The sequence below is a fragment of the Oreochromis aureus genome, linkage group 10, assembly GCF_013358895.1.
Source record: "Oreochromis aureus strain Israel breed Guangdong linkage group 10, ZZ_aureus, whole genome shotgun sequence".
NCBI classification, from domain to species: Eukaryota; Metazoa; Chordata; class Actinopteri; order Cichliformes; family Cichlidae; genus Oreochromis; species Oreochromis aureus.
The window spans coordinates 12,027,820-12,051,735 of NC_052951.1; the positions used below are offsets into that span (position 1 = coordinate 12,027,820).

Below are 23,916 nucleotides of genomic sequence, written 5' to 3' on the forward strand. Positions count from 1 at the left end.
AACACAGCAATAAATATGATTTGATATGGTATTAGAACACCTGTACTGTAACTATAACTGGCTTTTACTGATGAAACATGAGTGCACCGGAGGATTATGGAAATCGCAGCTGTCCTGTAGTTTGTTATGTTTAGGTAGTTCTTAGAGAAAATGTTACTGGTAGATTTAAATTGGGTTGTTCAAGTGTCACGGGATTTTATTTAACTAAAAAAGTTAAATAGTACAACGTGGAGAATCAGACTTATTCCCAGACTACACGACCATCACCACCACTCCGTGTGAAAACCTCAGACGCACAGCTGTCGATGTCCCACAATGCAACAGTGATCTAGCAGCGGCGGCTAACCACCACATTTGACCCTGTGTGTGCCATGATGATAAACTAGACATCCGGGCTGTGTGCATGGAAGATGGCGACACTTACCCTTCCTGGTGAATGGATCAAAAACTGGGAAAAATCAGGAAAACATGAGTTGTGAGTGCATCTGAATTTCAACGCAGTGTTGAATTTTGCATTTGTTTACCCGTTGTTTGCGAATAAAAAGTATCAAGAATGACGTAGCTAGCATTCAAATATAAGGCCGGTCTTTAGGTGTGTTAGCTTTAGCTAAGCAGCTAAAAGATAAAGTGGCTTACAAGTGTCACTTACTTAAAAAACAATACGTGTAATTTAGTTGCTGAGTATTGAATACAGTTAATTTGGTAGACTTGTGAAAAGAAGACGTCAATGGCTTTGAACGTCACCGTGGAAGCTAATGCTGTCTGCTAGCAGTCAGGCTAGCTTTACGCTCCCATTTGATTCGCCGTCAATGTGTAAACACTATGGCTGTTAACGCTAAGCGAGCTAGCATACACATAGCATACTCTTCTGTTGGTTCGATATCGCACTATCCAGTAAACTGGCGTAAATGTACTTCCAAAGTTCAAGGAATTAGCAGCCATCAACTTCGAGCAGACAACCGAGAATCAGCTGGCGAGAAAACCCCTTGGGCAGCCTGTTATAAACCTTAACACTAAATAATCGTGTGGAGGGAAAACAACGGACATTGACAAAACGCTTTAGCAGATTAGCCGTAACGTTAGCTACACTAATTGTTGTGTTGAATTCCTTTTCGTATGCTTTAATGTTTAGGCGGGGAAGCCTGGAAGAATAAAGATGACGCTTTTTGATTCAGTGTAACAAAACGTATCATTTGACGATATATTTTTTTTAGGAGATGAAGATTTTAATCATAATGTTAACCTAGCTACAGCTAACGTCATACTTTTCTTAGCTGGCGTTAATTTCACCTAGATATTGGTGTAAGATAGCCGCTGTACGGTTTGCATAGAGACTGTGGACATAGCCAAGGTTATTCATCGATGCACATCTGTGCGCTTGGTGCTGTATAAAGGCATCTCGATTACCAGAGTCAACTTTATCACTAACATTACATGTCAAACTTAATAATTTAAGCAGTACTGTAAAAGCCTCTCCCAACACCTTGATGTACGGCGACTGTTATCTTAAAATTAGTTTCTTTAGAACAAAAAATACAAGAAAAACGTTGCGTGAATGATAATTTCACGCATTAATTTTGTGCGCTGCCATCGCCTTTGAGCTGAGACACAATAGGCTCATCCACAGTACTAGCTACGATTATGTGCTGTAGGCCTTGCATATTTAAGAAAGGCCTGCAGTGGGATGCACCAACTCAAACTCTCGTTCCACTATCTTGTGTCAATAACTGATAGCACTTTAACTGGAAATTATGCCAAACAGTTGCAACTACGGGGTAACCATTAAAGTATTTCCATCAAGGCAAATTACCCGTTATACCAAAGCTGAGTACATTGCAGTGGAAGTGTTATTTGGCAGCACAGTGAGATGCCATCCTCTGTAATGACAGGCAGCAAATGAAAAGGTGGATTTCGTGTTGATACTAAAAGTATCACATTGTTATTACTTAACCAATATTTTTAACCTTATAATTCATTGATATAAAACATTGTGGACCTCTGGATCTACATCTTTTTTTTTTTAATATCATTTAGTCATACCAGTTGAGTTGCAATTAACCAGTCCCAGAGGCCAGGGTTTAGTTTAAAGTGGTGAAAATGTTGTCAGCCTCATTATACAAATAGCAGCTTTGCTTCGTTTGACCTTAGAGGCTCCGGCAATCCAAGGTGTCCGCTTGCTGTAACTCTGACTTTTTGTAGCATTTGCACTTCTTGTTCACAGTGTGTTTAGCACCTGACAAGCTGTTATCTCTAACAATTAAGCTGATGGACTGCGCTGAGTTTCTTACAGAGGAAAGGAGCTAGTGTGCTCCAGTGTGTGTAATTGTACCTTTTAATGAATGGGATGTGCATGGCAGAACGTGCTCGATTAGTCTGCCTTTGTCATCACTACTTCTGATATTTTAAGACCAGTCAAGCTGTCAACTGGGTGAACTGTTAAGTCTTTCAATCCACCAGCTAAGCTATTGGACTAGTCACAGTCAATTTAAGAGGGAGAAACATGGCACTCAGTAAATACTAACTATAAATCTGTGTGAGTGTTTGGCAACAGAAAAGGTAAGGGTTGTCCTGCCCAAAGATTCAGTCAGTAATCAATCCAGCAAACATAAGAGCCAGAGCTATTGTTATATACACACACAGCAGTTTCAGCATAAATACTCGTGTAGTGACAATGTAGGTAATATAATATTTCTTGAGTTACTACATTGATAATTAGGATAAACCTAAAGCTTTATCCGGTGTAATGTTAAGACTGGATTAAGGCATAAATAAAGCAATAGTGTTATGTGATCTAAAAATATAACTTGGAGGAAGTGAACGGGATATTACAAGAATAATGTTATGTAGAAATTGTTGGCACGGAACAAATGGATTTAAATAAGTTTTCATGCTTCCTGGTTCGTTCATTGAGCTTTATAAGGCTTTTCATCATCATGTTTATGTACCCTAGTTTAATTTAAAAAAGAATTCTCTCTTTACTTCATAGTGTACAACTCTGCAAAGACCTTACAGAGAAAGCAGATCATGGAAGTGAAATTAAAGGTGAGTTGAGTGTGACCCTCGTTCCTTTAATAATATTCTTGTATGCATCTGTCACTGTATTTTAGCTTGCTTTTCATGCACACACGTCCATTTTGGGAATTCTCATAGTTTCCAAAAAGAATGCAAAAGGTTTAAAATTATTTACCAAAAGTAGATTTAAAAAATAAAATCCATGAATTTCAGAAGTGCTGTCTAATTTTTGAAACACGGTACTATTCATGTTTAACAATGGCTGTAAGGTAGAAGGGAATTAAGCAGCCCATGTGGAGATTTCTGTTTGGTGTGTGCTGACACATGCCACAAAATTTCAGATAACACTGTAATCAAGTGATTTTATATCCAAAAGGTCAAATTTAACTAGGGCTGTTCGATATAACGATATATATCGGATGACGATACAAAAACATCTGTCGTTTCCTATTACGCTATCGTTTGTTTCGTGGCGTCATAAAATAAACTGTTTACAGCAATATTTTTTTCATCGTTTTGATGCTCACTGTAGTGGATATATTAATTAAAGTTTTCTCTTTCTCTTATATTTAATATAACCACACTATGGACGGACAAATGCCTGTTTTTACATGTTGTCGTTAGCAACAATGACGGTAAAACCACCGCGTAGCTCCGCTGTCCGCTTGTTTGTTTTCCACGTAAACCTTTCAGAATAAAGCTCAAGATTCTGTTGTGACTTTTCAAAATAAACTGAATCACGTGAAAGAGTAAGCATAGAGTTTACGGATGAGAAGAAAAAAAGAGCCGTCAGGTGCTAAAAAATAAACCTTAGACTCAAACTTTGAAAGAAAATGGTGGCCGTTACAACTTATGTCTAAAAATGTATAGTTTCATGCATCGGTTAAAACACTCGACTCCAGGTAAAGGACGCCCAGCTGGAAACACTTCACGCAAGTCGAGTTGCCCGAGATTCACAGAATTTACATAAAATATTACATTTTTGTGATTTATATCGTTGACAGGACGATAAATGTCTTATATCGGGATATGAGATTTTTGTCATATCGCACAGCCCTAAATTTTACTGTCACGTTGTGTTCTGGAGAAATACTTTCCTGGCTGTTATTCAACAATGCTGCACTGAATCACTTACACTAATCTTTGATATGTTAGATATGTTTTAGTTTATGTTATGAATTATTTCTCAGTTACTTGTTTTATTTTAGTATTAGATAAAACTTGGCTTGTGTTTTTGTCTGTTTACCCCTACAGACATACAGACTGCCTTATATGAGCTCTGCTGGCAAGTTGTACAGGGGAACCTCAAGTTGGATCTTGTCACCAGCGTCCTTGGGGACATGATGGTACATGTGTTTTTAGCTTGTTGTTTTTACCTCAAGTTTTTTTGTTGTTGTTGTTGGGCTTCTTTGTTTTTTTTCTTATTACCACCTCATGGTTTAACAATATTAACCCAATAGCAATACATCTCAAATTTTCTTTTTGTGTATAAAGTTCTGTATGTCAGGTGTATAAACACTATCATTTTAATTTGGCACATAATGGGTTCAGTATTTCTGTGTAATTATACGTCTGTTTAAAGATATGATGGTAATTTGCAGATGCTAAAGAAACAAAATCTGCCCACTCACAGGAGTTGTGTTATTAGAGCTTCTTTGTACCGCGTAACAATAGATTTTGCCAAGCCTAAAACATTTGTACTTATCTTTTGTTTTGGTTTGTTTTCAGGAACTTCGAGAAGACATGCCATCAGTTTTAGCAGATGTGTTCAGTATACTAGGTAACTTTTGTGGTTTTGAGTTTCTTTGTTTTTTTTTTAATGCTATGATGATTGATACGTTTTTATTGCTTGTTTTTTATGTTTGTTTACTTTCATAGATTTAGAGACTAGTGCACTGGAAGAAAAAAACAAACGCGACCATTACACACAGCTGGTCGGAGCATGTTTGGTAAGTATTCCTTTCTTATCAGCTGATAGAACAAATTGCATGGCGCTTTCCATTTAAATTTGTAGAGGCCTTACTGACTGTCGTGTCTCCAATAAAGTACACACAAAATTAACTAATTACTTGCTTTTTTTTGTTTTGTTTTTTCCCCAGTTTTTTGTCCCTGAAGCCATTCTGAAAGAGAGGCTGGATCCAGAAACTCTTGAGTCCCTTGGACTTATAAAACAAGCCCATCAGTTCAATCAGAAAATTGTTAAAATCAAGACTAAACTATTGTAAGTATAGAGATGTAATAAAGATGTAGACGTAGATAAGGTGCTTCATAAGTCCTTTCAAGATTTGTGTAACATTTCTTTCTTTTTTTTTTTTTTTTTTTTGTCAGTTACAAGCAGCAAAAGTTTAACCTGCTAAGAGAGGAGAACGAGGGCTACGCCAAACTAATCACTGAGCTAGGCCAAGACCTGTCGGGGAATATTACCAGCCATATTGTTCTGGAGAGCATCAAATCCCTCATAGGTAACAAACTGCTTTTTCATTGTCACGGCTTCACACATGGCGCTTCTGTTATCGTTTACACACTTCTTAAGGGTGTTTTTATCTCTCTGTCACTGATAGCCATGGCTGGAGACATTATGTTTTCCTGTTGTCTAATAGGATTAAATGATAACGTAATTGCATTTTAAATCCAAATGATCAAAGGTCTGCTTCACTGTAGAATGCTTTGCAAAATCACACTTTCTGGCCATCATTCAGTGTCGTGGCTCTTTGTTTTCAGCATCAGTTTTGTTAACCAGACTTTATAAACTCAGTATTTTTTATTAATGTTCTTCAGTGTCTCTACTGCATATTATGCGTCTGGACAGTGATGATTTTAAATTGATACTTGAATGTGTGGTTACTTTAGTGTATGATAAATTGACAATATTGGATTTCATCAGTCTGAGATCAAAGGAATACTATTACAAGGCAGTTCAGATACAGAGGGGTGACCTAAAAATAAAAACCTGTATCCCTGTCCCCTACAGTAAGGAGGTCCGGTGGCTCTGCTGTTCTGTGTTAACCTTGCATTATAGCAGCACAATTTGTGGACTAGCTGTTTTGTTTTTGTTTTCTTAAGTTCTCATTTTTGGCTGCTTAGTTTTCCTGATTATTTTGCCTGCAGGATGTTTCAACCTAGACCCCAACCGAGTATTGGACATAATTCTGGAGGTGTATGAGAGTCGATCTGACCAAGATGAGTTCTTCCTGTCCCTCATCAAGTCTTACATGTGTGAGCCTCTCACCCTTTGCCACATCCTGGGCTTTAAGTTCAAATTCTACCAGGTGAGAACATCATAAAAATAAAAGAAGCCAGACTGTGTCCAGCAGTATAGTAAATGACCTAAAAGTTATTACCTGTGTTTTAAAATGTTTCCTATAATTGTAATCTCTAAATCATATTTATCACTTCTGTTTTCTTTGTTGATTTATGTTCTTTTTCAGGAGCCCAATGAGGAAACCCCAAAGTCACTTTACCATATTGCTGCTGCTCTCCTTCACTATAACCTGATAGAGCTGGAAGATCTTTACGTACATGTAAGGAAGAGACCTGCAAATCCAGATATTTACTACATTAGTTATAACATCAGCTAAATCTAGGCTTATGGATCATATATGCCAAAATTTACTGTTAGTTCAAATATGTTAATTGTGACTCTTGTGGACAAAACATTGCTTCTAGACTGAATTTTTGTTTTTTTTGTTTTTGTTTTTGTGCTTTTGTGCTTTCCCAGCTTATGCCACTAGATGCCGCCATCATAGAGGAGCACAAACGAGACATCTCAGAGGCAAAGCAGATAGCTCGCAAGCTGGTCATGGTTGTGTTGCCCTCTGAGAAAAGTGAGGACAAAGAAAAGGACAAAGAGAAGGAAGAGGAGAAAAATGACAAGGTGATGAAGGGTTTTTTTTCTTATTATGGTTGCATGCAGGTCTGTTTAGGATGGATGGTGAGCCAGATGTTTGCCAGTGATGCAATATAAAAAGGAACTGTCGCAGAACTGTCTAGTTGGAGCAGAATTACTATAGTTGTGTATTTTACTTAGTTTTACTTCATTTACTTTCTAGAGTAAGTTTTAAGATTATAGTTTTTTTTATTGTTTAAAATGTTCCTTTTTAAGTTTGGTTTTTATTACTTTGAGTGTTTTTGTTATTATGATGCAGATAGTGTCTTACAGAACACAGAAGTTCAGAACATTGCAAAAATGTTTTTATTTTAGTAGTTCTTAAAGTAGTTCTTATTATTTTAGTTTTAAGTCGAGTTGTTCTTTTTTTCAGTTAAAGCGTTTTATCATACTCAGTTTTAAGCTTTGTTTTAGATCACTGGATTGAAATAGAGTAACTTTGCTAAGAGAATAACATAAAAAAAATCACATTTTATTGTATAAATGGCTTTTTTAAAATCATTTAAGTGTTCCTTAGTAGAAAGAAAAATTTGGAACTTTACTGTACTAACAAGGTTTGATAGCTATGGGTAAAATAAAAGAGATGTCAAAATATCAGTTTCCAAACTAATGTTCTTATTTTTTGATTTCTAAAATATAAAATTCTGACTTTCTCCAAACAAAAACATTGATTCAGTGTGTGACGGCGTAGGCTAGAGAACAATTGATTCCAGCGAAAAAAGAGGCAAGAAGTATGGTGTGCAACTGAAGGCACTAACATCTTAGTGCCGCCTCTTTGTCAGTTTGTTTTGTAACAGCAGTTGTGCTTAGTTCTTGCGTCTGCTTTAATTACATTAGTGAATGTTACTGAACGTTGGTATATTTAACAATAGACTGACACTTAGTTGCTCTTATTTTTTTGTGCCTACAGCCACCTGATAACCAGAAGCTTGGTCTGTTGGAAGCGCTGCTCAGGATCGGAGACTGGCACCATGCCCAGAGTATTATGGACCAGATGCCTTCCTTCTATGCCACTTCTCACAAGGCCATCGCGCTGGCACTCTGCCAGCTTGTGCACCTGACTGTGGAGCCTCTTTACAGAAGGTGCTGATTTCATGTTTCATTTACTGCACACCATGTGTAGTCAGAGCCAAAAGAATGCACAAGTACATCTTATTTTACACCTGGTTTGAATTTTTCTCAGTTTTATGTATACAAGCCCACTAGGACATGGGACATAGACAACTGATTTGGAAAAAAAATATGAAATTAAACACAAACTTTGATATGCTGCTCTGTATTTTTTAGGGCTGGTGTTCCTAAAGGGGCAAGAGGATGTGTAATGCACCCACTAAGGAGCAAGCGGGCCCCTCAGCCTGCAGAGAGCTTTGAGGACCTAAGGAGGGACACATTCAGCATGCTCTGCTACCTGGGCCCTCACCTCTCCCATGAACCTATTCTCTTTGCCAAGATTGTGCGTCTTGGCAAGGCATTCATGAAAGAGGTACACCACAAACCACCCACTATTTGTTTTCTACATCTGTAGTGCAGCCTTCATCTAATTTTGACTGCTATTCTGTTTTGTTTTGTTTTGTTTTGTTTCTCAGTACCAAAGTGATAACAGACCTGAGGTGAAAGACAAAATGGTGAGCATAAAGTCACATGGTTGTTACCTATAGAAACACTGATATTTATTTATCTATATTTAATGGATTAATTTTTAGTTTATGTGACTTTGAAAAGCTTATTCATGCTGATGATATCTTCATCGTAGGACACACTGTTGAGCTGTTTCCTGAGTATTGCAGACCAGGTGCTACTCCCGTCACTCTCTCTGATGGAGTGCAATGCTTGCATGTCTGAGGAGCTGTGGGGTCTCTTCAAACTCTTTCCCTACCAACATAGGTAAGGAGACGCACAGGCACACACTACGCTGCACATAGTATCACTCACTGCATGTGGTGCTGTGTAATTGAGGATGGTGTATACCAGCTGCCAAAGAACAACTACCATACACAGAATCACGCTCAGTTCTTAAAACAATGCTTGGTTATGCAAAGTGAAATCTGTGGCTCTGTGTGCAATATACTTTTTTATTTCCCTAAGCAGTGTAGGAATTTTATTTTTAGAGCCTTTGATGGGACATTTTCACACAGCGCTGATAGGCAGTGATGCTCCACATTCCCAGAGGACTTGTTTTACTTCTGGTTGTACATGTCAGTTTGTCAGCTGATAATACAAACTTGTAGATTACCTATGATAGTTGCACTTTGAAATACAGTGAAAGTTTCTGCATACTGATCTGTCTTGACAGTGTCAAAAGAAATTATTTCCTGTATGCTACAAATGGGCAGGTACTGTAGCTCATTTGCCAGTGTGTTGTAAAGTGGGGTTGACATAGTACTAATGAGTGGATGCATCTTAAAGATTTTTTATTAGTATTATTATTACATCTTTCAAATATGACAGTTAATTATTTGTTTCATTTTGTGAAGCATGTGAAACAAATTAGACATTCACATTGCTGTCTTGACAAGAACAAATGAGATGCATAAGAAAATTCCTAAACTGCTCTGAACTGCAACTTTGATGAACTTTACTTCCTTGAAAGCGTGGTCTGAGTTCTTATAGTTGTAAAATTGTAGATTCTTAATATGTCATACATTGCCATTCTTACCAGTGTTTTTAAGTATTTACCTTTGCTTTCTCATTATGTGTTCCCTAAGGTATCGGTTATATGGGCAATGGAAGAATGAGACATATTCCAGCCATCCGTTATTGGTTAAAGTCAAAGCTCAGACCGTGGATAGGGCCAAATACATCATGAAGTAAGTAAAATGTTTTTCTGTGCTGTTGGATCATCTTTTCAGTCATCTAATATTGTTGAATCCTCAAGTGTTGATCAATCTTTTCATATTACCTTTCAATTATGTGTGGTACATTACTAACTAAGGAACAAATGGTTGGATAATGGTCGAATGTTAATCACTGTTATCATTGCATGACACTGAACAAGCAGGAGCAGATGAAAGTTTACTGTGTGTGTGTGTGTGTGTGTGTGTGTGTGTGTGTGTGTGTGTGTGTGTGTTTGTGTGTGTGGTCTTAACAAGTAATTGTGAAATTTAAAAAATGTTGTTATTGTTGTTATTATCATTATTATTATTATTATTAATGGAAACATGCAGAGATTTGTTTGGTTTTTAGTTAACCACTTCAAGTGAAGCTTTGTCTTAAGCACAGTTAAACATGAGCATGTTGAACAGCAAAAGGATTTAAAAGAGAGGCTTATTTTTGATGCTGGGCAAGTAATTATCCTAACACTGTCCTGCTACTGGGGGGGGAAAAATTAGTAACAGTTCTTTTTTTTTAAGATGACAACCATAAGAACATTTTCCAACTGCTTTGAAACTTACAGAAGTGACAGTTTTTGCTCACAGTGCTCTTTGTGTCATCTTGTGTTATTAAATCTTTTCTCTCCCCTGTCCTTCCTTTTCTCCACTCTTTAGGCGGTTGACCAAAGAGAACGTGAAACAATCTGGAAGGCAGATTGGAAAACTGAGCCATAGTAATCCCACCATCCTCTTTGATTATGTAAGTCCCTTTTATTGCAATTATTTTATTTTGCTGTGTGTGTCCACAAACTACAAAGAGCAACCAATCCTGCATTTTATGGCCGTAAGGAAACACTTCTCTAAACATGTAGCACCTTTTTTTTCCCTATTCCATACAGTTGCCAGTAAGATTTCTCTCTCTGTCCCACAGCAGGCTTGGTTTCCGATTACATGTTTTCAAGGAATTGCTGATGTCTAGCGTCCTGCTTGCAAATTCTACATCCATTAACCAAATTTATAGGCACTTGGCAAAAACTAAATGGCAGGAAGTGTTTGCATGGAAAATGTGGAAATAAAGCAAAATGTTTTGAATGAAATTTGTTAATACCCATACACATCAGTAGGACATTTTGTTCTGCATCTGTGAGACTGATTTTTAACAAATCAGTGCACCTCACAATATAAAACTGCTCAAATGAGCATCTTATCTGTTTCAGTATATTCAGACACAGTTTTTTATATGTAGTAAATGCAATAAGGTGTGGTGTAATGTGTAATATCCTGTGTAGTTGATAATTTTTCATCCTCCTCCTTCGTTGTTTTATGGCAGATCCTGTCTCAGATCCAATGGTACGACAACCTCATCAGCCCCGTGGTCGACTCTCTGAAATACCTCACATCCCTCAACTACGATGTCTTGGCCTGTATCCTACACTTTTTTTTTCTTTTTTTTTTCTTTTTTCAGTTTGTTAACAAGTGTGTGTGTTTCTGAGTTGTGAGGGAGTTGTCCGTCTGTGTTGTTCCTTTTAACTCTGTCTTCAGATTGCATAATTGAGGCTCTGGCCAATCCTGAGAAGGAGAAGATGAAGCACGATGACACTACCATCTCCTCGTGGCTTCAGAGTGAGTGGCTTTACGGTTTCATTTGCATGAAAAAGAAAAGAAATTGTTTGATATTTTAATGAATATCTAACAAACACCTGTTCTTCTGATACGCCAAGGCCTGGCAAGTCTGTGTGGAGCTGTGTTCAGAAAGTACCCGATTGAGCTGGCTGGCCTCCTTCAATATGTCACCAATCAACTGAAAGCAGGGAAAAGGTGAGTGGTTACAAACTGTTTAGTAGTGACAGCATAGAATTACTAACTTGCGAGTCAAAGGACCGATGGATTTTTTTCCTTTCATATCACTTTGCCTGATAAAATATTTTTTAATAATCATTTCAAATAACAAAAGATACATACTTGCTGTACAACTTGTAATATCACTACCGAGAAATCAGAAAATATTTAATTTTAGTTAAAGAAAAATCATAAAATCTATTTAAGGAGATGAGCACGAGGTTGTTTTTGGCGGTCAATGTCTACTTTGCTTTATGTTTCTTATTTAAACATATGAGGAACTTCACTCTTTTTACTGCAGTTTTGACCTGTTGATCTTGAAAGAAGTGGTGCAGAAAATGGCTGGCATTGAGATCACCGATGAGATGACCTCGGAACAGTTAGAAGCCATGACTGGAGGCGAGCAACTCAAAGCCGAGGTATGTACAATTGTCATTTTCTAATGCAGTCTCATTAGAAAGAGCTGTAAGATTTCCTGAACCCATTGTTTTTAACCTCAGCGCAGGTACACGGATTATGAGTCTGATTCTCTTTGCAGGGTGGATACTTCGGCCAGATCAGAAACACTAAAAAGTCCTCTCAACGTCTGAAGGAGGTGCTTCTGGATCACGAACTAGCACTACCGTTGTGTTTACTCATGGCCCAGCAACGAAATGGCGTGGTTTTCTTGGAGGGTGGAGAGAAACATCTTAAACTTGTTGGACATCTGTATGACCAGGTACTCACCCTCTCACAGTAAAATTAAACAGTTGACTGTCCTTGCATTTGACAACTACCGGTAAATTGAAATTCTAATGAAATTCTCTTCTACACATCTAACAACAAAAACTTAAGAGACTGTGTTTTATTTGTTCCTATATATAATTAATCATTTACTTCCTGCAGTGTCATGACACATTAGTGCAGTTTGGTGGTTTTCTGGCCTCCAACCTCAGCACGGAGGACTACATCAAGCGGGTTCCCTCTATTGACATCCTTTGTAATCAGTTTCACACTCCACATGACGCTGCGTTCTTCTTGTCTCGGCCAATGTACGCCCATCAGATACTGGTGAGTAGATTACGCTCAATTTTCTCAACATACTGCCTTTGAATGGTCTCAGTCCTTACGGGCTTGATTTCCCTTATTGAAACAAAGATTTCAAAAAAGTGGGTTGAAAATTGCCTGAACTCGAGTCTTATGAATAAAATGGAAATATTTTAAAAAGTAACTTTGTTGTTTAAGTTTTAAGACTTTATGCTATATCTGTCTCTTCACAAGTTTTTTTTGTTTGTTTGTTTGTTTTGTTTGTTTTTTTGCTTGATTTGCTTAAATTAAGAAATGGATACCGTTTATTAACTTGAAAAAAATCAGGGTCCTTTAACTTCACGCTCTCTTCTTGCAGTCTAAGTATGATGAGTTGAAGAAGGCAGAAAAAGGTAATCGGCAGCAGCAGAAGGTGCACAAGTATGTGGCGGCCTGCGAACAGGTGATGACACCGGTACATGAGGCTGTAGTATCGCTCCATCCAGCCAGGGTCTGGGATGATCTCCGTCCTCAGTTCTACGCCACCTTCTGGTCCCTCACCATGTACGACTTGGCCGTGCCACATGCTGCCTACGAGCGTGAGGTCAATAAGCTCAAGGCGCAGATCAAGCAAATCGAGGAGAACCCTGAGATAGTGAGTAGCTTGTTGAGAGTTGTTGCTGCACAGCAGATTGCAGATTTAATACAGAAATTATGTTTTTGTTGTGTTGCTCACAAGATTTTAATCAGTGTAATTTCCTAAGTCAAAGAATGCTAAGATAATCTCTGTAAGGGTGAAGTACTTGTAAAATGATTGTGATCAGTAATTGGGTGTATTTTTGAACTGTTTTTTGTTTGATTTATTTCCAATGTAGCCCTTGAATAAGAAAAAGAAGGAGAAGGAACGCTGCACTGCACTGCAGGAAAAACTACAGGAGGAGGAGAAGAAGCAGCTGGAGCATGTCCAAAGAGTTCTACACCGCCTCAAACTGGAGAAAGACAACTGGTTATTGGCCAGTAAGTGATTTAATGTTTGGTGGTATTGATGTATCTTAGTCAGCTTGTGCACAGTCTTTCAAAATAAGAAAAGAAAATAGTGAATCAATTTTCTTTTGACCCAAAGAGAAGGCTCAAAATATAAATTCTGCTGCATTATTTACAAGCGTTTCTAGGTTCTCACTAAGCAAACATCCAGCGGCTGTATGGCTGCAGTGATGCCTTCATACTATTACATACGTATGTAATAGTTCTTGTTTTCTTGTTGTTCGTGTTATTTTCACCTTGAACTCCCTTTAGACACAGCCAGTAACTAGTAAGTCAGTTAATGTAATAATGGGGAATAAAGCTGATGTAATGGCATCATTCATGAGAGAAGATATAATGTCCATTGCTTTACCAACATAAATCTAAATACTTATTGACAGAATCCACAAAAAATGAGACCATAACAAAGTTCCTGCAGCTCTGCCTGTTCCCTCGCTGCATCTTCTCATCCATCGACGCGGTGTACTGTGCCCGATTCGTTGAGCTTGTCCATCAGCAGAAGACTCCCAACTTCTGCACCCTACTGTGCTACGACAGGGTAAGAGGTTGCGCATGACAACAATATTTAACCTCCATTTTTAGAGCTTCTTAAAGCCAAAGTGCTTTAGAAAGAAAAATAATAAAAATAATAAAATAATAAATATTCATAATGTGATTAATAAACTAATTCATCCCGCTCTACAGAATAGAGGGAGTAGCAATAATCCATTAAAATAAAACGTCTTTATCATTGAGTGGTTCTTCAACCATTCAAGTGAATCATGTTAAGTTGAAGTGATATGCTAAGAAGGTTCAGCTGAATGATAAGCATAAAAGCTTGAACACTTACCATAATTTGTGTGGGCACTGCCCCTTATTTTCCAATAATATACATGCACATTATAATGTATAGATCATGCTGCCTTAGTCGTTAAGTAAAAACTGTCCGCTGTGTCCTTGGCAGGTGTTCTCTGCTATCATTTATACTGTGGCCAGTTGTACAGAGAATGAGTCTCACCGCTATGGACGCTTCCTCTGCTGCATGTTGGAGACGGTGACCCGCTGGCACAGCGACCGTGCCATCTATGAGAAGGTGTCCATGTCTACATGTTCTGTGTACCTGGAAAAATTTCTGCTGCGTGTTGAGCTGGATGTGAATCTTTCTTGTTTTTGTGCGGTCGTAGGAGTGTGCCAATTATCCCGGCTTCCTCACCATCTTCAGAGCCACAGGCTTTGATGGAGGAAACAAAGCAGATCAGCTAGATTATGAAAACTTCCGCCATGTGGTTCATAAATGGCATTACATGCTGACTAAAGTGAGTTGCCTGTTTAGCATTACTCTTCTATTATATTCAGTCCAACTGATTTTAAGCATAGCTCTTAATGGTGTGTGTTTAACCATGATCTTACCCTTTCTTTCTCCCCCAACCAGGCATCCGTTCACTGCTTGGAAACAGGAGATTACACCCACATCAGGAACATTTTAATAGTACTTACCAAGATCCTGCCCTGCTACCCGAAGGTCCTGAACCTGGGCCAAGCACTAGAGTGCCGTGTCCACAAGATCTGCCTTGAAGAGAAGGATAAGCGACCAGACCTCTATGCCTTAGCAATGGGGTAACATTGTGTGCTGATCAGCTCTATGTGGAGCTTATAGTTAACATCTATCACGTGAAGTGGGGTTATGAACTCTTTTCAGACATGTAGGAGTGGAAGCTTGTATCTGTAGCTGAGATGATTATGTTAAAATATGGTTGGTGCACTTGATTTTTAGCCCCAGAGTGGAGATGGTTGTTAAGTGTTGATAATTGAGCCTTTAATAGGTGGTAAGGTGACTTTAAATTGGAAGAACCTAATGCCACTGAGCCATTAAAGCTACAAAGAAAGTCCATTGTCTCTAATTTTAAGTATGCAGACAGGACAGAACCTGGATTTGTATAAACATTTTAGTAAAAATCCTATATGCAGTGAATGTTGTTCTGTGAACGTTTTCACTGTGTATAGGAAAGGATTGCGTAGGATATTGATCAGCACATACAAGTGTGTGTGTGCTTGTGTGTAATCTATGATTAGACAAATACACTGGGGTTTATTTTAGCTGATATTTACCAGTTTCTAAAAGTTTAATTTTTGCACTGCGTGACACTGAGAAGTTCTTTTAGAAGTTTATCTTCTGTTGCAAACCGTTTATGCGTCTTACAGTTATTCAGGTCGCTTGAAAAGCCAGAAGGTGCACATGGTCCCTGAGAATGAGTTTCACCACAAAGAGCAGCCAGCACGCAGCGCCACACCTGCCAGTCAACAGAACGGCCCCGGCAGCACAGGCAAGCCTGCCACTAGCACAAGCAAGACCGAGGAGGGGACTTCAGAGGACGGTGGTGAGTGAAGGATTTAAAAATGTGACAGCTACCCCCTTTCTCTATAATCTGACAAACACTAAATTCTTTGTTGTGTATGTCTATATTACTATTTTCCCACAATAATGCAGCATAAACACTCAGTGCTTCAGTTCCAATATGAAAGCCCGTAATTTTAATAAACCCTGTCCGACTATTTTTTTTATTTTTTTATTTTTTTGGGCAGATCGGGCCAAGGATAAATCTCAGGGGACCACAAAGCCAGTGAACAAAGCCAACAGTGCAGCAGCCAAAGTGACCACCAGCAATGGCAACGGTGCTCTCAACAGGTAGGAGAATAAAACAAAGCTTTAAAAAATCCACCAGTTTCATCGGCTGCTGAAAGTGTGTGCAGTTTGTTTTGTGATACAGCAATGTATAAATAAAATATAATTGAGTGTCGGATTCAGAAGACTGCTCTGTGAAGCATTTTCAATTCAATGGTTTTGAAAAGGAAAAATGTCTCTCCGCAGCACCAAAGCCGTTAAAGAACGGGACGACAAAGAGAAGAGTGGGAAGGAGAAAAAAGAGAAAAAAGAAAAGACACCCGGCAGCACACCAGAGGCAAAGGCGGAGAACCGTCGGGAAAAGCAGAGAGACGAGAGGGCAGGGAAAGAGGAGCGGGTGGTGCGAGAGGGTAAGGAGAAGACCCCGAAGGCAGACAGGGAGAAAGTGAAGCCAGAGGAGAAGAGTGGAAAAGACGACAAGGTCAAAGCCGGGAACGGGGAGCCCATGGAACCGTCCAGGGAGCGTGATGCTGTCAAGGAGGCCAAGAGCAAGGAGAAAGGAGACAGGAGTGCTGTGGCCGGGTCCCTCAAGTCACCAGGTCCCAGATCTGAGTCTGCTGAATCTGAGAGGGGTAAGAAGCTTTTCCAGTGGTGTTAGACTGCTCATGAAAGTGTGCGGTAACATTTTGACTTCTCTGTCAGGCCTCTTACAAGGTCCGTACAGATCATCTCATGTATTCTTCTACTTCTGCGACAGTTTGTCCACTTGGATGCTGACATGCTTTACATTTGTGAATCACATGAATTCACTTAAGTAAAATTAAATGTTTAGATTCAGCATTTTCTTACTCTCTGTAGCATGTTTGCAAGCCATTAAATGGATGGCACCAATGCACAAATTAACACCAGTGTCCCTCGGCCTGTCTCTCACAGATCACAAAAGACGAAAGCTCGACAGTCACGCTTCCCCGTCCCACTCCTCGTCTGTTAAGGTTAGTATGGCTTGAGGAAGGCTGTGCCAGTTTCTTCTCTATCTGCCGGAGCGTTCCCTGCCGTTGCACATTCCAGCAGCCCAGAAGATCAACAAAGGAGAATTGTCGCACACGGAAATCCCAACCATAGCCATGGGAGTTGGAAAGCATTCCATGGACATACGCATGATATTTTGCAGAATTGGGAGAGATCTCCTCAAGGACTTAGCCAAGAAAATATTGTGTATATTGAGTATTTTCATATTGAAATATTTACCTATTTTCATATTAATGAAAGCAATCAGTGTGCCTTGGGAAGAAAGAAATTTTTTAAGCATTTCTATATTCCATGTGGAGTTTTTTGTTTTTGTTTTTGAGAATAATACTCACCTGAAGAAAAAAAAAAAAAAAAGGCTTGCCAAATAAAGAGCGCTCCATAGGCATTTTTTCCCCCCCAAACCCGGAGCAGTGTTTTACTACTTGAAATGATGCCCAAGAGTTTTTTCCCCTCCTTTTTTCTGAGCTGTGAAGAGTTCCTGTTTTTTGTGATGTGAAATATTTCGCTAACCCCGCAACGTCCCCTGGATGCAGCACAAAGATGGATGGTGTCCAGCATCTTCCCTGCTGTAGGAGTGCCTCTGCTGCAGCTGAGTCCCTCTTCCATCTCCGCTTGTTGAAACGTCCTTCACGGAGTCTGCACGTCATGAGATGCAAGTCCAGTCAGTCCTGCCGAGCCCCCTCTCCCCCCCTTCAGTGCTATCCCTACGACTTACCAGCCAATGGGATCTTCAGTTGTACTACCTCCTGGCAAGCAATGAGTGGAAAATCAGAGCCACCAGCATCTGAGATCAACGGAGAATGTGAATGTTGCAGTTTTGAATCTACCAAAAATACAGAAGAAAATAAGCCCACCCCTGCAAAGAGAGAGGCAGTGAGGGAGAGAGTGGGCGAAGCCTGAATCGTCTGGAGCGTTGCCCAAACCACTGGAAGCTTGTGATAGGTCTTTAATTTACCCTTCCACCAGAGAAATAGGCTCCATGTGTCTTTTCCATTCCTGAACTGTAAGTGACAGCAACAGTTACCTATGTAGGGATGCAATCAAGCACATAAGAAATTGAGTGATTTGTCTTATATATTTATATACACACACACACACACACACACACACACACACACACACACACACACACACACACACACACACATTACTTCCAGCACTTGCACTTTAGATGTATTGAAAACCAGCTGTGGTGTAGGACTTCTATTTTAGGTCAGACATGTCTGTAGTATTAAGACTAGCAGTTATTTCATATATGCTCAGGGTTTTTCTATTTTAAATATTGCAATTCCAGATGATGACTTCTCCTCTATGTTATAACCTTGTCAAAGCCTTAGTCCTTGAAGGTCAGAGGTCAAGGGAGAAGTGTGCTGTTGGTCCGGCCAGCCCCAACTCCCCACCTCCCCAACCCCTTTTTCCAACTCTCTGCTGCTGTCTGACAACCTCCTCCCAATCCCCCACCCCCTCCCAGCTCATCTGTCATCTCCATTCATCCCTACAGGACAATAGCATCGAACCCAAGGAGTCCACATCCAAGGTTTGAATTAACTCTTCTATTCCTAGCTTTTTGTTCACGAGTCAAAAACGTCTTCAGCTTCTCACATGAAAAAGTGTTTGATGTCATGTGATTCGGTCTTTTGTTCTCACACTTTAAAAAATAAAATAAAAATAGTCGCTCGTGTGAACTGCCAAAGCTGTAATGTGCAGTTTCATGTAGAAAATGTTTTTCTTCTACTAAATTACACCTGCCACTTGGAAGAAGTGTGCATGTAGCTTACACTAGACTGCATCAGCTAAAGACTGCATTTAGGTGAATTACACATGACTTGTATTAATTTTCATGATTTTTAGCAGAAACTTTAAGGTATATTTTTTAAAGATGGTTCTAGTCAATTGCTAGAATCATTAGCTTCATTGCCTAAATAATAAGTAAAGTCATTGCAGACTTTAAAAAAAAAAAAAACCATGAAAAAGCCATAAATACCAAACCGTTTACCACATCCCTTAACTGACCTACATGACGTGCCAGATTTAGTATTCAAGCTGATAATTTTTGAAGAAACACATTTAACCATGACTATTGCTATGAGTTTGTTGAGTTTGTGTGCACAAGATTCAGACAGTCTGTTTTATTCCTGTGAGTTAAACATGAAAAATGCTGCTATGTTCAGGTTTTGTTGAAGTATCTGGATTGTTCACCTTTTTTTTTATGTCAGCAAGGGCAAATTAAATACCGGACAATAGAGACAATAATATGAAGTCCTAGCTGGCTGTGTCCTTAAAAATTTATAACTAATATATGTAGCATTACACGGTACACTTTTATAATGAAAACCATCAGTTACTGAGTACTATGTGCTCTTATAGGGCTATAATTCTTGTTGGACAGGAATATTTTATCAAGACAAAGTAGATATAAACTCAAGTGTCCCTTCGTTTCCAGTTGACTGTAACAGGTTTATATTTTTAATCATAAATATAAAGAATCTGTAAATCTTAAAACTTAATCAGCGCAGATTATGTTTTATTAATTAATAGTTATTCATTATAAAGGGTTCAGGATAACATTTTTTTCCCACTCTGCCTCTGAGCCAGTAGATTAGACTACCCTCCAACTTCAAATGAAGGTAATTTCATTACTTTGATAGTCTAATGTATTATAACTAATTTATTAGGGGATTTGTTTCATGTTATAAATCTATATTAGTGGAAAAATGATAACTGAACTAAATGTAGTGGGATATGCTCTGCCCTGTAGGCTCACCCCAGCATGCTCCAGGCATCACTGCTAGAAAGAGGCACTGCAGCTACTGTTGGGTTTTTCATATTTAAATTGATCAAACATTTTTATGAAGGACTTTTATTGACATGTCAAATGAGAAAATACTATCTAAGAAAAAATACTTAATAGTGATGGTACATTTCAGCCAGTTTGATTCACAAGTTAATCCACCAGTGGAAACCTGGTCATTCTCTCATATGGGCCAGCTGCTAGCCAATCAACTTGCCTAATCCACGTTATTGTTGGCCCCAGGCCACCAGTAATGCCTGTATTATGTTTATAATGTCAGCCTTTGACTTAAGACTATAAGATGTGTTCGCATGTCTATGTATCTAGATTCATAAGCACTTTATCAACATTTGTGCTGTAACTCCTATATTGAAAGACGGTGTAAGACTTTTTAAACTGCTCTGAAAAGTATATTTTATTTCATTGAAAGCGAATCCCTTGCATGTTCTGTCAAACAGACCTTTTGCGTTATGTAATAGAACTATCAGACTGAGTGTCAGTCATACTGCAACAAACGAGTTTCACAAATCATAAACGATAATAACTTGACTTTAAATAAGTAAATTAGTTGATAGATGTTTTTCTCCTTTGGACTCTTTCGTTGTTGTTCTCGTAATGACAAACAACTCTGCCTTAGTCTAAATGCAGATCTCAGCCCACTCTGAGCCACTGTGAACTCTTTGTTGAACAGTTAGTAGTCACGTGTCACATGACTGAATATCAGTGAGTATTTGGAAATAATGTCATCAATGTAGAGTGATTGTGGGCATATCCCCCCCCCCCCCCTGCAGTGCTGTATTATGTTTAAAGTTATACTAACACTTAACATAAAGGCACTCCTGCCTGTTTGAGTTGTTTTGGTCTATTCATGTGCAATTGTTTTTCCAGCACCACATGAACTTCAATTCAGTTGCCCGGTCCAAGAGCAGAGAGAGGGAGATGGAGAAGAAAGACTCAGAGAACACACAAGGCCGATCCAAAGAGAAGAAAGAAGAGCGGAAAGAGCGAAAAAGAGTCAGTGTCTAACAGCCTCATTGACTATGTGAAATGGATTTTTTTTTTTTTTTCCAGATTTAGTTTTCATATTAGATGGAGAGGCAGTAGCAACAAGGACATAGTTGAAATATTAGTTATTATTTAATCACGTCATTTGTCTATCAGGACCACGCTGTCAACGACCGTGAGACGAGCCAAGAAGCCAAACGCAGAAAGGATGAGAATGGGACCAGTAAGCGTTTATTTTTTGTCCCTAAAAAATCTGAAAGAGCTCTCAGCCAAACAAGAAGAACATAAAATAAAAATTAATGTAAGCCAACATTTTGTTCTTAGATGCCTCCAAAAACAGCAAGAGCACAAGTCCTTCCTGTGACTCCCCGCTGTCGGCCGAGAAAGAGAAGAGCAAAAGATCCAAATCATCTAGTAAAGAGAAGGCCGACTCTGTGAAACCCGAGCGGACGTCCTCTGGCGGCAAGAAGGTCAGACTCAGCCACTGTCGCGCGCTCTCCTGAGCCGTCGACTAAAGGACTTTCTCTTAAGACTTCTGCACTTTGTCGGCATTATTTACTTTTTTTTTCTGTTTCCTTTTTGTGCTGCAGGAGTCCAGACATGACAAAGAGAAGTCTGAAAAGAAAGAGAAGAGGGACAGCAGTGGAGGAAAGGAAGAGAAAAAGCAATATCCTTAAATATAAAGCGACATTTCAGTGTGAAGGTGATTTTAATGAACTCTTCGTAAATTGCTGTCTTTATTTCAGACTGTAAATCCCAACCAGTGTAGATGGAGTTAACTGATTTAGCCAAATACACAGTTTTTATCAAGTTAAGTAGTGTTTCAAAGATACTTACAGCTGTTCGCGGCACTGAATTTGTTTTCTATTATGGGATAATATACTAAAATGAACGTAATTATGTGTCAGTACAAACACTCAGATCCAGTAAGGATTGCAGCAGATGCCACATTTACACTTACAACCCAGCCCCGCTGGCTTGTTTTTAACTGGCGCTCTTAACCTCTGCATTGAACTGTTTGATTCATCTTATTTGAACATTTAATGGTCGGCTTATTTCCCCACTGACCCAGTGTGCCAGTCTAAACTGATCATGTGACTTTAACCTCATATTTCTAGGTGGACATTTCAAAGAGCCAGTGTGCCAGTCCCTTTGCTTATAAACCTCATATCAGGCAGGCTTATACACACTTGCAGTTAGTTGTGGGTTTCTTTTGTCGGTGTATTATTTAGAGGACTTTCTCACCACTGCATCGCACTCATTTAACAACCTTTAAGCTTCTATGCTTAAAGACTTTTCTCGTCACTACATTTTTATGAGCAGCTGTTTCGTCTTTGAGTATTTCACCGTTTCCTTAACAGTCGTACTCATAAATCCTCTGACAAGCACAGATAATGTGCACTAATTAGTGAAGGTAAGATGCATACAGTTTCTTTGTAAGTGGCTTTAACCGTGTGCTCGTGTCTCATGTTTTGTTCTCTTCTTCTTCTTCTTCAATCCACGTGCTGCAGCGGAACTGGAGAAGCTGTGCTTTTATCTGCAAGACATCTGCAACTCCATCTGTTGTTAACCCATATTCTTTTTTCTTTTTCTTTTTTTTGGCCTGATTGGCTTTTTTAGTTTTTTCTTTTTGTAAAAATTCCACCTCGAGTCTTGTTAGTTCTACTCATCTAAACTTACAGATCACCTCATTATTTTTCCATTTCAAACAACGGTAAACCAGCGGAAACTTTTTTTTTTCTCTTGGTGAATTTGTATCCGTTTTTTGTTTTGTTGTTTGTTTTTTGTTTATTATTATTATTTGATATGGGCGCAACATGCTGCCGTAATCACAGTGTTATTATCCTAATTAGAAATGTGGTTACTCTATGAAATGATCTCTTGGTTGCATCTGGTCATAGATCCAATAATCTTATGCTTGAAAATGTCTACTTTTTTGTACAGTGTTGGGCTTTTGCTTTTTGCTTGTTTTATTGGAGTTAACATGCTTTCCATGCTCACTTACCTCATATCCTTTTGAGATACGTAGATACTTTTATTTATTTATCTCCACCTTTTAACCCGAGTAAGATGGTAGATGTGAGTAAAATGATACAAAGAACCAGTTTGTATATTGTGTACAATAATAAAGAGGGTAACATGAAATTCACATCATGTTATTTCTGTACTTTTTTTTTTTTTTTAAATGTCCCATACAGCTCTTTTGTGTTTTTGGTTTTTTTCCCCCCTCGTGTTAAACAGGTTTTTACATAATTTATAAAAATGTCAGTTTGACGTTGATTCAAATGTAGAATTGTAAAGGAAAAAAATCACACACACAAAATCTGATACTCTGTACTCCAAATACGGCTGTTTCAAAATGACTTTTGGAGATTTTATCTGCTGTACTCAATGAGTGTAAGCTTTTTCTTTTTTTTCCTTTTTTTTTAAACGACAACAAAAACAATAAATAATAGTTTTCCTAGTGTGTCAGTTTGATACTGTGTCTATCTTTCCTTCTTTTCTGTGCCATGAATGTAAGGACATGCATAAGGAGGATTATCTGCAGGCTAGTCACTCAGCTGGATTGGGAGGGATTAAACAAACATCTTAATTTACAGTATTATACTTTGAAGTCAATTCTTTTTACACTTGACCATTTTAGATTTTAATTTTTTAAGCTACTTCACACTGACCTATGGATCATTTAAGCATAAAAAGGATGAACCAGTGCTATGTCTACATCAACAGACAGCTTAGCAAAGCTAATCTTTTAAATAGTATCTTTAGGCACACCATCCACCTGTTGCATTTTATTTTTAGTCCATCCATGGACACAATTCGGCAGACATAAAATAATATTTTGCACCAACAATGTGATTCTCAAAGAGCTGTTAGCCAGCTGGACAAGTGA

The 23,916-nt window shown here is 38.6% G+C and overlaps 1 protein-coding gene across 4 annotated transcripts; it reads left to right on the forward strand.

The window, feature by feature from the left end:
- Positions 1-338: 338 nt before the first annotated feature.
- On the forward strand, positions 339-23,499 carry thoc2 (THO complex 2). 4 transcript variants are annotated; one of them, XM_031752486.2, is made up of 39 exons: positions 339-475; positions 2,987-3,042; positions 4,267-4,358; positions 4,741-4,792; positions 4,891-4,961; positions 5,112-5,233; positions 5,341-5,474; positions 6,121-6,281; positions 6,441-6,533; positions 6,731-6,886; positions 7,809-7,981; positions 8,186-8,381; positions 8,485-8,523; positions 8,652-8,782; positions 9,604-9,705; positions 10,384-10,468; positions 11,039-11,132; positions 11,251-11,331; positions 11,430-11,526; positions 11,849-11,966; positions 12,086-12,265; positions 12,433-12,597; positions 12,932-13,207; positions 13,428-13,569; positions 13,977-14,134; positions 14,540-14,668; positions 14,760-14,891; positions 15,008-15,192; positions 15,778-15,953; positions 16,159-16,261; positions 16,445-16,830; positions 17,132-17,190; positions 18,729-18,764; positions 20,907-21,032; positions 21,180-21,246; positions 21,348-21,493; positions 21,614-21,690; positions 22,391-22,437; positions 22,535-23,499. In XM_031752486.2, exons 1-38 carry the CDS (start codon positions 411-413, stop codon positions 22,416-22,418), a joined length of 4,689 nt encoding a protein of 1,562 aa, XP_031608346.1. In that variant the 5' UTR covers positions 339-410; the 3' UTR covers positions 22,419-22,437; positions 22,535-23,499. The 4 variants fall into 4 exon arrangements, 2 of the variants coding, with proteins under 2 accessions (XP_031608346.1, XP_031608347.1); XM_031752487.2 differs by lacking the exon at positions 22,391-22,437 and having other exon boundaries at positions 21,614-21,726; XR_005614562.1 differs by lacking the exons at positions 20,907-21,032; positions 21,180-21,246; positions 21,348-21,493; ... (1 more) ...; positions 22,391-22,437; positions 22,535-23,499 and having other exon boundaries at positions 17,132-18,230.
- The last annotated feature ends 417 nt before the right edge of the window (positions 23,500-23,916 follow it).